At 41.1% G+C, this 13,260-nt stretch overlaps 1 protein-coding gene across 2 annotated transcripts in view; it reads left to right on the forward strand.

The window, feature by feature from the left end:
• Positions 1 to 13,260, forward strand: part of LOC123502659 (Na(+)/H(+) exchanger protein 2-like) — an 85,215-nt gene that overhangs the window by 53,516 nt on the left and 18,439 nt on the right. For both annotated transcript variants that reach the window (XM_045251823.1, XM_045251824.1), the window contains exons 2-9: positions 736 to 999; positions 7,022 to 7,218; positions 7,863 to 8,017; positions 8,529 to 8,630; positions 9,482 to 9,699; positions 11,198 to 11,400; positions 12,386 to 12,475; positions 12,817 to 12,887. In XM_045251823.1, coding sequence (XP_045107758.1) covers positions 736 to 999; positions 7,022 to 7,218; positions 7,863 to 8,017; positions 8,529 to 8,630; positions 9,482 to 9,699; positions 11,198 to 11,400; positions 12,386 to 12,475; positions 12,817 to 12,887 — 1,300 coding nt within the window. The remainder of the gene's footprint in view (positions 1 to 735; positions 1,000 to 7,021; positions 7,219 to 7,862; positions 8,018 to 8,528; positions 8,631 to 9,481; positions 9,700 to 11,197; positions 11,401 to 12,385; positions 12,476 to 12,816; positions 12,888 to 13,260) is intronic.

The raw sequence follows: 13,260 nt of genomic DNA on the forward strand, positions 1-13,260 counted from the left end.
CTTTTTCGATTTATCTTATTCTAGACAAACTGCATTTTTCTCTCCTCTTCATTAAGCAGAAACAAAGATTTCTTATATTTTGGATAGAAACGGTACTTTTTATTCATTTACAATACTCAGAAATAATAATTTTAACTCCATTTCCTCACAGAGGTTTCATCTTTCTTTTTGAGCTTATCGTATTCCAGACAAACTATTTTTCTCTCCTCTTCATTAAGCAGAAACAAAGATTTATTAAGTTTTAGACAACGGTATTTTTTTTTTCATTTACAGTGCTTAGAAACAATATTTTTAACTCCATTTCCTCACAGACCTATATTTTTCTTTTTCAGTTTATCTTATTCGAGACAAACTGTATTTTCTCTTCTCTTCATTACACAGAAACAAAGATTTATTATATTATATACAGAAACGGTATTTTTCTTTTACAATACCCCAAAAAACAACAATTTTAACTCCATTTCCTCACAGACATCTCATTTTTCTTTTCAGTTTGTCGTATTCGAGACAAACTGTATTTTTCTCATCTTCATTTTTCTTCCAATATCGAAAACACAAACCAAAACAAACTCAAATAGAAAGAAAACCAACAATTTATCTCCCTTCCTAGACACCATTCTCTCTCTCTCTCTCTCTCTCTTGTCCTTTTCATTCCCTTCACCTTGTTATCTCTCTTCCTTTCCTTCCCAAAACAAGAACCGTGTCACTAACTTTACAATTCTCTCTCTTCTGCAGGTTTCCACATGACCCCGAAGATCTCCCATGTGTTTCCTGAGTCCTGTATGTTGATCGTCCTCGGCGTCGTCATTGGAGTGTTGCTGATCTACACACAGGCCGCTACAGTGTCCCCTCTCACCGCTGATGTCTTCTTCCTCTACCTCCTGCCTCCCATTATCCTCGATGCTGGTTACTTCATGCCAAACCGCCTCTTCTTTGATAATCTTTTCACCATTCTCGTCTTCGCTGTTGTGGGCACCATCTGGAATGCTCTAACTATTGGTGAGTGTGTTGGTGTGTGTTTTGGGGTGTTTTAAGGGGGTTTTGGGGGTGTTTTGTGGTGTGGTGTGTGTGTGTGTGTGTGTGTGTGTGTGTGTGTGTGTGTGTGTGTGTGTGTGTGTGTGTGTGGGGTGTTTATGTGTGGGTGTGGGGCAAGGAGTGTAGGCGAGGTGAGTGTGCATACCTCGCACGCGCGTACACACACACACACACACACACACACACACACACACACACACACACACACACACACACACACACACACACACACACAGTTGAAATCCACTTGAGAAAAAAGAAAGAAAAGAAAAGGAATAAAGAGTAGAGAGAAAAAATATATGACAATCACATTCTCTCTCTCTCTCTCTCTCTCTCTCTCTCTCTCTCTCTCTCTCTCTCTCTCTCTCTCTCTCTCTCTCTCTCTCTCTCTCTCTCTCTCTCTCTCTCTCTCTCTCTCTCTCTCTCTCTCTCTCACCTTTTCACCCTACCTGTCATCTACTCTCTCTCTCTCCTCCTCCTCTCCCATCTCTCCATAAATCACGTAGACAAAAGCTTGACTCTCTCTCTCTCTCTCTCTCTCTCTCTCTCTCTCTCTCTCTCTCTCTCTCTCTCTCTCTCTCTCTCTCTCTCTCTCTCTCTCTCTCTCTCTCTAGCAATGTGTGTGTGTGTGTGTGTGTGTGTGTGTGTGTGTGCGTGTGTGCAGGAATTCGTATTGAATAAGTTAACCCAAAAAAGGGATAGAAGAGAATAAAACTCATGTTAGGCGACCTTCACGCACATTACGATCAAGAAAAAGGGAAGGAAGATAAAAAAAAAAAAAAACAGATATTTCAAAGTCTAAAGGTGAAAATGGACTTTAAAAATTTTCACGCTCTGCAGCTGTTTTAGTGTTACCCTTTTTTTTTATTTTCTTTTTATTTATTTTTCATTTATACCATGTGGGCTTTTCACGGGAATTTCTGGGCTAAAGGGGATACTTTTTGTGGTACCTCCTATCTCAAAGCCCACCCGCTAGGAAACCGTTGCCCCGAGTGAGGAAGCCCAACCTACACTCGGACCGTGGACAGGATTCGAACCCGTGCGCTTGGAGACCTCTCGGACCCCAAAGCACGCATGGTTCCACTGTACCACGGCGGCCTCTTTGTTTTTCTCGTTAGTGGACACAGTGACTGGTTTAGAGCAGCAGAAATGAAGGACAGTATAATAACAGTAAAGAAGAAAATGTATGCAGGAAGTATTAGTATGTAGTATGAAGGACAGACTATAAGATCTACTGAATGGTGAAAGGATAAGTGTCTTGCATCCTCCGTCCTGATAAAGCTTGAGCCACAAGCAGGGGAAGGAATACAAAAGCAGGCAGGCAGGCAGGGAGTTCCGCAGTGTGGCAAGAAAGGGATGTAAGATTGAGAGTACTGGTCATCTCTTGCATCAGGGAGGTGGACAGAATAAAGATGAGAGTAGTACATAGGCTGATAGTTCCGGATTTTACCAGAAAGAATGGGTGAAAGATTGAGGATACTGCATCATAGAGTTGGACAGGATAAGGGCGAAAGACTGTGGATACTGGTTAACTCTTGCATTTGGGAGGTCGACAGAATAGTGGTAAAAGACTGAAAATACTAGTTAACTCTTGCATTAGAGAGGTGAAAGACTGACAACACTGGTTTACTCTTGCATTAGGGAGGTGGACAGAATAATGGCGAAAGACTGAGGATACTGGCTAACTCTTGCATTGTTATAATCTTTTAGAACATACAACACACAATGCAACAAATAATTATCTTGCTGCTATATAGATATGTAGCTTTTCCTCACATCTCGAGGCCTACCAGATTTCCTGACAATGAAAACCTTAGTGAACCTTCACTACTTGATCACATATATACTAACTTCTATAGTAACTTCACATCTGGAATAGTTCATTGTTCTCTGTCTGATCATCTTCCAGTTTTTATCAATTTTTCAGTTGATACTCAAGTTCACAAAACTTACAAATATAAACTTAGATCCTTCTCTGAAACAAATAAACAAAAATTTTCTAATAAAACTAGTACTATAGACTGGAATGTACTTTTATCAGAGGAAAATTTAAATGATAATTTTGAAATATTTTGTCTAAACTAAATGAAATTTATAATGAATGCTTCCCCATCTTAACTAAAACAGCTTCTGAAAAAAGGCTTAATACACCATGGATTAACCAACAAGTAATAAATGCAATAAAAATAAAAAAACAAATTATACAAAGATTTTAAGATTGGTGCAGTGACAGAAAAACAATACAAACAATATAGAAATACGTTAAATAATGCCATAAAACAACTAAAACAGACTTATTATATAAACCTATTCACGAGTTTTAAAAATGACACAACTAAAATGTGGAAAATTATTAACCAACTATCTAAAAAAAGCCTCAAAAATAAAAATATTGAATATATTGTCCACAACAATAAAAAAATAACGCAAACATCGGATATTGCCGAACTATTTAATAAATTCTTTATTAACATTGCAATCCAATTAAATCATAATCTACCACCACCTACCACCGACCCGCGTTCTTACCTGTCAGGGAACTATCCTAACTCAATGGCAATTCCCACAGTCTATCCTCAAGATATTATTCGAATCATAAACTCTTTAAAAAAAAAATAATAATAATATACATGACATCTCTGTTTCCATTATAAAATCTAATAGTAATTATTTGGCCATACCACTATCCTTATTATTTAACCAATCCACAAGCAAGGGTAAATTTCCACAACAACTAAAACATGCTATTGTAATACCAATACATAAAAAAGGATCTAAAGAAGTCACAAGTAATTATCGTCCCATTTCATTATTAAGTACATTCTCTAAGATTTTTGAAAAATTAATGAAGGGTTTTTAATGAACTACCTTGAGACTAAAAGTATTCTTAATCCTAAACAATTCGGCTTCAGAAGTGGACTAAGTACATTTGATGCACTAAAAACTTTAAATGAAGAAATATTTTCTGCCCTAGACTCAAAAAGTAATTTATTAAGTATATACATAGACTTTTCCAAAGCTTTTGACACAGTCAAACATGATATTCTACTAATGAAACTACACCACTATGGTATTCGTGGAATAATATTTGATTGGTTTTCTGATTATCTATCACATAGAACTCAATCTATTAAATTATCTGAACATATATCCTCTTCTAGTATAATTTCATATGGTGTTCCACAGGGCAGTGTACTAGGTCCTATCCTTTTCCTTATCTACATAAATGATCTTCCTAACATTTTTACAAACCTAAAACTATACTTTTTGCAGACGATATGACCCTATACATTACTGGAGATGATATTAACAATATCATACGTATAGCAAACGTTGACCTAGAAACACTATACTCATGGTGTCTCAGCAACAGACTAACAATAAATTTAGATAAAACATTCTACATGATATTTACTAACAAAGTCTATGATAATCTTCCACCTCTTAATTACCATGATGATAATATAAAAATAACAAACAGACACACACTCTTAGGCATAACTTATGACGATAAAATGACATTTAGAAGTCACATAACTAACTTAATTCTTAAATTATCTAGAATTGTATCTCTTATATATTGTATAAAAATTTGATGCCTAACTATGTACTCAAAATCTTCTATAATGCCCATGTCTTGCCACATTTAATGTATTGTTCTCCCATCTGGTGCTCCACCTATCCTACGCATCTCTTACCTCTATTCAGATTACAGAAGAAAATCATACGTATTATAACAAATAGTGATTACTTTGAACACACACAACCTTTATTTAAGAATAATAGTATACTTAAACTTTTTGACATTAACAAATTACAAATTGCTATATATATGTACAAATTACAACACAATATTCACAATAGAACAAATACAACATTACAGTCTCACCACAACTACCCAACCCGTACTCGAGACAATCTCATTATACCAGCCCACAATTTAACAATTTATCAACATTCATTATCTTACCTGGGCCCTAAAATCTGGAATGCTGTACCTCATGAAATCAAAACTAAACAATCATTATACACCTTCAAAAAACACTACAAAAATCGCATTATATCATATTATTGAAATCATGTATTTATGTAAGTATTGTATTTTTTTTTTTTTTTTTTTTTTTTTTTTTTTTTTGGTTATGTAAATTACATATGTGATCCTACAAGGAAAGGAAAGCTATGGCACAGCTTGCAGTTTATAATGGATTGGAATGAACTGATTTAGATAAGGGGATGGGGAGGAATTACAACTTATCACCGAATTACTGCCCGAAAAGAATATTCTTTATATGGGCTGCCTTATTATATCATACTAGAAAATATTATGTCATTGTAATAATTTGATTAATTAATAAGGTATAATAAAATGTTTCATTAGAGAGGTGAACAGAATAGTGGTTAAAGACTGAGAACACTGGTTAACTCTTGCATTAAGGAGGTGGACAAAATAGTGGTGAAAGACTGAGAATACTAGTTAATTCTTGCACTAGAAAGGTGATTGAGAATACTGGTTAACTCTTGCATTAGAGAGGTGGACACAATAATGGCGAAAGACTTAGAATACTGGTTAACTCTTGTACTGGGGAGGTGGACAGAATAATGGCGAAAGACTCACAATACTGGTTAACTCTTGCATTAGGGAGGTGAACAGAATAATGGCGAAAGACTTAGAATACTGGTTAACTCTTGCATGAGGGAGGTGGACAGAACAGTGGTAAGAGAAAGTAGAAAGCCTTGTCACATTAATTAGATAGCAAGGCCAGGTGACACGTGACAATAGAGTACAGGTGTGGTGTGCCAGGGGAGGGGAGAAAGAGAGGGTGGAGGGGAGCCTGGCATGTGTCACTGGCTCGCTGGTTACTTTCTTGTCACCTCTCTTATGGTCAAGGTTCGAATACCAGTTTTGTTATTTTTTTCTTTCTTTTTGCCTTTGTTGAAATTAAGATGTGATTGTCAGCTGTTTGCCTTATTGGGAGAGAGAGAGAGAGAGAGAGAGAGAGAGAGAGAGAGAGAGAGAGAGAGAGAGAGAGAGAGATGGACAGTATAAGAAGTGTAAGTTTACTAAGTGGCTGAGATTAGAGAGAGAGAGAGAGAGAGAGAGAGAGAGAGAGAGAGAGAGAGAGAGAGAGAGAGAGAGAGAGAGAGAGAGAGGAGTTTATCGAGATGCGTAGAAAGTATTGAAAATGCAAGTCACTGTGTGTGTGTGTGTGTGTGTGTGTGTGTGTGTGTGTGTGTGTGTGTGTGTGTGTGTGTGTGTGTGTGTGTGTGTGTGTGTGCTTTTCAACTTCCTTGTTGTGGTATTAGTGGGAGCAAGTTGTGCTCTTCAGTTCTTTATCAAGCTATAGCAACACACACACACACACACACACACACACACACACACACACACACACACACACACAGAGAGAGAGAGAGAGAGAGAGAGAGAGAGAGAGAGAGAGGTGGTGGTGGTGGTGGTGGTGGTCTCAGCTGGTCACCTCTCCGCTGCCCATCCCAGGTAAGTTCCCAGGTAATACAGGTGTGATTCAATCTTACCTGTGTATCTTCTTCCCCCGCGTACTTTCCTTCTCTCTCTCTCTCTCTCTCTCTCTCTCTCTCTCTCTCTCTCTCTCTCTCTCTCTCTCTCTCTCTCTCTCTTCTCTTCTCTCATCTCTTTCTTTCCTTCAGGTATTACAAGTTTATATATTCGTAAACCCAGAGACATCACAGTTTAATCTTTTATAAACCCAACAAAACAAACAAATTTTTCTCCTCAGACATCACAAGTCACCCATCTTCCCTTTAATTAAACCCACAAACACAAACAACACAAGCACCTTTCTCTTCTCACACATCACAACTTAACAATCTATCTTCCTTTTTACAAACCCCCAAAAAAACATCACAACTTACTAATCTTCCCTTTAGATAAACCCACAAAAACAACCAACACAAACACACCCATCTTCTCATTCATATCTCACCACTCCTTCACCGCCTCCTGCAGGAATCACCATGTACGCCATCAGCCTGACGGGACTCTTCGGGGTGAACATTCCTATGCTCCACATGTTCCTCTTCTCGTCTCTCATCTCCGCCGTGGACCCTGTGGCGGTGTTGGCGGTGTTCGAGGAGATCCAAGTGGAGGAGGTGCTGTACATCCTGGTCTTCGGGGAGTCGCTTCTCAATGACGGCGTGACTGTGGTGAGTGTTTTGGAGTGTGGAAGGATGTTTTAAGGGTGTTTTGGAGTATTTTGGGGTGGTTGGGGATGTTTTTCGGTGCTTTGGAGTGGTTTGGGGTGTTTTGGGATGTTTTGGAGTGGTTTGGGGTGTTTTTGTGTGTTTTTGGGTGTTTTCGGATGTTTTGTGGGTGTTTTGAGATAGTTGGGGTGTTTTGGGGGGTGTTTTGGCATGTTTTATGGGTGTTTTGGGGTGGGTTTGGGATGTGGAAGGGTGGTATGAGAGGCTTTTGGGGTGTTTAGGGGTATTTTGGGGGTAGGGGGTGTTTTTGGGGTGTGAAAGGGTGTATTTGTGTGTAATATAGTATGTGATTAATATATTTTCTTTTGTTTCTCCTCCTCCTCCTCCTCCTCCTCCTCCTCCTTTCCTTTCTCTACCCGTACTACCATCACCTCGCTTCTTCTTCCTCCTCTTCCTCACTTCCTTCCTCTCTCTACCACCACCACCACCACCTCCTCTTCCTCTTTCTCCATCACTATCTCTTCTTCCTCTCCTCTCCTTTCCCTATCCACCTTTTCCACCATCACTTCCTCTTCCTCCTCTCTTCCAACACCTTTCCTTCCTCTCTCCACCACCACCACCACCACCACCACCACCACCACCACCAGGTCCTGTATCACTTGTTCGAGGGCTTCAGTGAGCTGGGCGAGGAGAACATCATGGCAGTGGACATAGCGAGTGGCGTGGCTTCCTTCCTGCTGGTGGCTCTCGGCGGCACTGCTATTGGTATCATCTGGGGCTTCCTCACCGCCTTCGTCACTAGGTAAGAGAGAGAGAGAGAGAGAGAGGGTGTTTTAAAGTGTCTTGGTTTTTGTTGGGTGTTTTGGTGGTTAGTTTAGTTATTCAGTTAGTTAGTCTGTCAGTTAGTCATTTGTTCAGTCAGTCAGTCAGTCAGTCAGTGAATCAGTCAGCTGGAAGAAGAAGAAAAGAAAGGTATAATATATGTAAGAAATTAAGTCACTCACTCACTCACCCTTACTCACCCTTCTGTCCTCACCAACCCACTCACTCACTCACCCTGCTCTCCCCACTCACTCTCTCACCTGCCTCCTCACTCACCCACTCACTCACTCACTCACTCACTCACTCATTCACCTGTCTCTCCCCACCACTCACTCACTCACCAAACCAACCCAAACACCCACCCACCCTTCTTTCCCCATCAATCCACTCACTCATCCCCTCACCCTTCTCTCCCCACTCATTCACTCACTCACTCACTCACCTTTCTCTTCCCACTTCCTCACTCCCTCACCTGTTTCTCTCCGGCGCAGGTTGACGCGTGAAGTTCGAGTCATTGAGCCAATCTTCGTGTTCGTGATGTCCTACCTGGCTTACCTCAACGCTGAGATCTTCCACCTGTCTGGCATCCTCTCGTGAGTACAGAATGGAGAGTATTTAGTGTGGGATTTGTTTAATGTGGAGGCGAGAATACGAGAGGAAAAGGAAGAGTGAAAGATGGCCATAGTAACACCAGCATCACCACTATCACCACAAATACAGCAAAAGCACTCTTAAACTTCCCTCAGACACACCAGGATCGGTTCCCCAGATTCACAACACACCCAAGCATATCCAAACACACCCAAATACACGTAGAACATAGTCAGACTTCACCCAAACATACCAGAACTCGCCAACACACCCCAACCACCTCCAAACACTCCAGGAACACTTCCCCAGATTCGCAACACACCCAGACACACCCAAAACACACACAAACATACCTAAAACATACCCAAACCACACCCAAACATATCCAAACACACCAACACACCCCAGCTACTTCCAAACACACCAGAAACACACAAGACACCAAACACCACCCCTTAAAACACCCAAACCACACACATACACCAAAATTCACTGGACATTTCTTTTTTAAATCATTCTTGTTCCCCTTGGTCGTGCTTTCCCCTTCGTACATCAAAACAAAACACCCAAACACACACACACACCACCCACACCAGTCGTCCCTCCAGCCATCACCCTCCCATCTCTCCCCCAGCATCGCCTTCTGCGGGATTCCATTTGATTGATTTTTTTCCCTCACTGTGTCACTTCCTCTTTCCCTTCCAGCCATGGCTTCTTCATATTGTACATTTCTCCCTTTACAATCCCATCCCGCTCTTTCCTCGCTCTTCATTTCCTCATCTTTATCACCACACACACACACACACCCACCCACCAGTCACTCCCTCTCATCACCCTCTCATGTCTCCCCCAGCATCACCTTCTGCGGGATTACCATGAAGAACTACGTCGAACAGAACATCTCCACCAAGTCCCACACGACCATCAAGTACGCCATGAAGATGTTGGCCTCCTCCTCCGAGACTGTCATCTTTATGTTCCTCGGGGTGTCCACCATCCAGAGCACCCACGATTGGAACACTTGGTTTGTTATCCTCACCATCCTCTTCTGCTCCGTCTACAGGATTTTTGGTGAGTGTTTGGTGATTGGGGAGAGGGAAGAGGATAAATAGACTGAGAGGGAAGTATGAGGGAGAGGGAGAGGGGAGTGTGAGAGAAAGGGAGAAGGAGAGGGGAGTATGAGAGGGAGAGGGATGAGGTGTGGTGAGTTTGATGTGGTTTTGGTGAGATTAAGTGTGTTTTTTGTGGGGTTTTGGTGAGAGAGAGAGAGAGAGAGAGAGAGAGAGAGAGAGAGTGAGAGTGAGAGTCTTTCTGTGGTTTAGTTGCGTTTGTTTGTTTTTCTTTATCTGTAGTGTTCATTTCTCTCTCTCTCTCTCTCTCTCTCTCTCTCTCTCTCTCTCTCTCTCTCTCTCTCTCTCTCTTCCTTTATATCTTATCACCATATCTCCTCTACATCTTTTATTTTCCTCCTCCTCCTCCTCCTCCTCCTCCATCGAAGCCGGTACTCATCTGTCACACGTAGCCTGCATAGAACACACACACACACACACACACACACACACACACACACACACACACACACACACACACACACACACACACACACACACACACACACACACACACACACACACACACACACGGCATTACATCACATTCTACTTAACTTTCACCTTTATCACCCTCAACCCACTTCACTCATCTCTCTCTCTCTCTCTCTCTCTCTCTCTCTCTCTCTCTCTCTCTCTCTCTCTCTCTCTCTCTCTCTACTCGTTTTTCATCTCCGTTTCCTTTATTTCTTTGTTTTTTTCCCCATTTTTCCTCTAAATTACAACAAAGAAAGCTTAACAACTCTCTAACGATCATCTAACACACACCACTAACTAACAAACTACCTAATCAGCCTCTATATCTCTCCTATCTCTCATTTATCTCACTCTACAGTCCACACCTACCCTCACATCCCTTCTTCCTCTAACTTACGACAGAGACAACCTTAACACTAACTATACTATAACTTGCACCACTCACCAACTATAGGTCGTATTCTCACATACTTCTACGCTTCACCTCCGCTATTTCAGAAGGCTTTATTTAAGTTTACACGTGTTTTTTAAGGTGTTTTTATGGTTCTAGAGGCAGAGTGACAAGATTTATGCATTATTTAACTGGAGAAGCACTATTGAAAACCACGCACGTCATCTCTGTGCCCTTAGCAAACAGTCATGGTGAGAGAGCAAAGCGTTTCTGAAGTTAGAATCTCTCCCTCGTCCTCTAACTTAAGACAAAGACAGCTTAAGTCCTTCAGTACTGGGACACATTTTTACCTTGATATTTGTGTACGATAAGACCATTTTATTGACATTAGGAAGTGTCTGTGGGGCTCAGAAGATTAATGACCACAGCCTTCACTCTATTAAGTTTTCTGAAATCACCGAATAGTAAGCAGAATGAATATGGAAACGCGTCATGGCACTGAAGGGATTAACGGCACTCTAACGATACTATAACGAATACTAACTAACTAACTACCTAATCACCCTCTATATAACCCTTATGTCTCCTACAGGTGTGGTAATCTTCAGTGCAGTGTGTAACAGGTTCCGCGTGAAGAAGATCGGGTTTGTTGACAAGTTTGTGATGAGTTACGGCGGTTTAAGAGGCGCTGTTGCCTTCGCCCTCGTCATCACCATTAACATTGACCACATCCCCCTGCAGCCCATGTTCCTCACGGCCACGATCGCTATGGTCTATTTCACCGTGTTTGTACAGGTACCAGACGGAGGGAGTGTACTGGGGACGGGGCGAGGCGAGGTTAAGTTAAGTTGATGGAAAAATTTTAGGTTAGGTTAGGTTGAAGGGAAGAAATGCTAGGTCAGGTCAGGTTAGATTTGGTTAAGTTAGGTTGAAGGGAAGAAATACTAGGCTAGGTTAGGTTAGGTTAAGTTGATGGAAAGAAATGTTTGGTTAGGTTAGGTAAGGTTGAAGGGAAGAAATGCTAAGTTAGGTTAGGTTAAGTTGAAGGAAGAAATGTTTGGTGAGGTTAGGTTAGGTTAGGTTGAAGGGAAGAAATGCTAGGTTAGGTTATATTAGGATAGGTTGAGGGTTAGGTTAGGTTAGGTTAAGTTAGGTTGTGTTGGGTAAACTTAAGGTAAATTTTCTTTTTTTTTTTTTTTTTTTTGTGTGTGTGTTTTCCTGTTCTAGGCATGAGAGAGAGAGAGAGAGAGAGAGAGAGAGAGAGAGAGAGAGAGAGAGAGAGAATTTAAAACAGATTAACCATATTGCATTAATCTCTATACCGTAACACACACACACACACACACACACACACACACACACACACACACACACACACACACACACACACACACACACACTCACACAGAAAGAAAAAAGAGAAGAGGCGATTAACTGATAAGAAGGGGGAATTTTTTTTAGATAACTCTGTAGGGGATCTGCTTATGATGACAAATGATAGCTGAGAGAGAGAGAGAGAGAGAGAGAGAGAGAGAGAGAGAGAGTGGGTATTTCATCTGAACAAACTGAGGAATAGAAATGAATATATACTGTGTTGCAATGTTACTAATTTGACGTTGGCTTGCACAAATATTCACTCACTTTCGTTAGAAGATTGTCAAGTTGTACAGTTATTCAATTCAGGCTAGAAATTCAAAGCCAGTGAGTTACTTAGTTACATCGACCACTCGTGTACTAATCCCTTCCTCCTTCTTTCCTTCCTCCTCCTCCTCCTCCACAGGGCATTACCATCAAGCCACTGGTGCAGCTTCTGGGCGTCAAGAAATCAGAGAAGAGACAGCTTACCATGAACGAACGATTGCACGAGAGGGTAAGTACGTGTGTGTGTGTGTGTGTGTGTGTGTTTGTTTGGGAGAAGTGGGAGGGGGGGTGTTCGTCACTTCCTGGCCTCCACAATACATAGGGTAATGGAGAGAGAGAGAGAGAGAGAGAGAGAGAGAGAGGGGGGGGGCGTGTGGAGTTCCCTAGGATGATGTAATAGGCTACGATTTGAATAGGCATAATAGCAGCTATCAGTGAGGAACCTTTTGTGAGAGAGAGAGAGAGAGAGAGAGAGAGAGAGAGAGAGAGAGAGAGAGGGGAGTGATGTGATGATATGTAGCCTAGCAGTGTGAGTGTAATGGTGCTAAGACATGTCCCTTTCCTTCCCAGGTGATGGACTACCTCATGTCAGGAATAGAGGACGTGTTAGGAAAGCAAGGTCATCTCCTCATCAGAAACAAGTAAGTCTTTCTTGTCTTTTTCTTTTTAATCTTTATAGCTCATCTTGTCTCTCTTTTAATCTTTCTTGCGTTTTTTTTTTTTTTTTCTTTTCAGTCTCGAGTCTTGTATCATCCAATGCTTCTTTCGCACTCATAACAAGGATTTCACATCTTTTCTAGCCTGAGACGAGAATATTACTTTTCTACCTTGCATTTTTCCTCGTATCCTTTTCTTTCCATGCTCTCAAAACCTCACATACAACACTTACCTACGCTTCAACACCCATTGCTTCTTTCACACTCATAACAAGGATCTTACACCTTTCCTAGCCTGAGACGAGAATATTCCTGTCATATCTTGCATTTTTCCTCGTATCCTCACTTTCCCATGCTC

The sequence above is a fragment of the Portunus trituberculatus genome, chromosome 12 (genome assembly GCF_017591435.1).
Source record: "Portunus trituberculatus isolate SZX2019 chromosome 12, ASM1759143v1, whole genome shotgun sequence".
Taxonomy (NCBI): Eukaryota; Metazoa; Arthropoda; class Malacostraca; order Decapoda; family Portunidae; genus Portunus; species Portunus trituberculatus.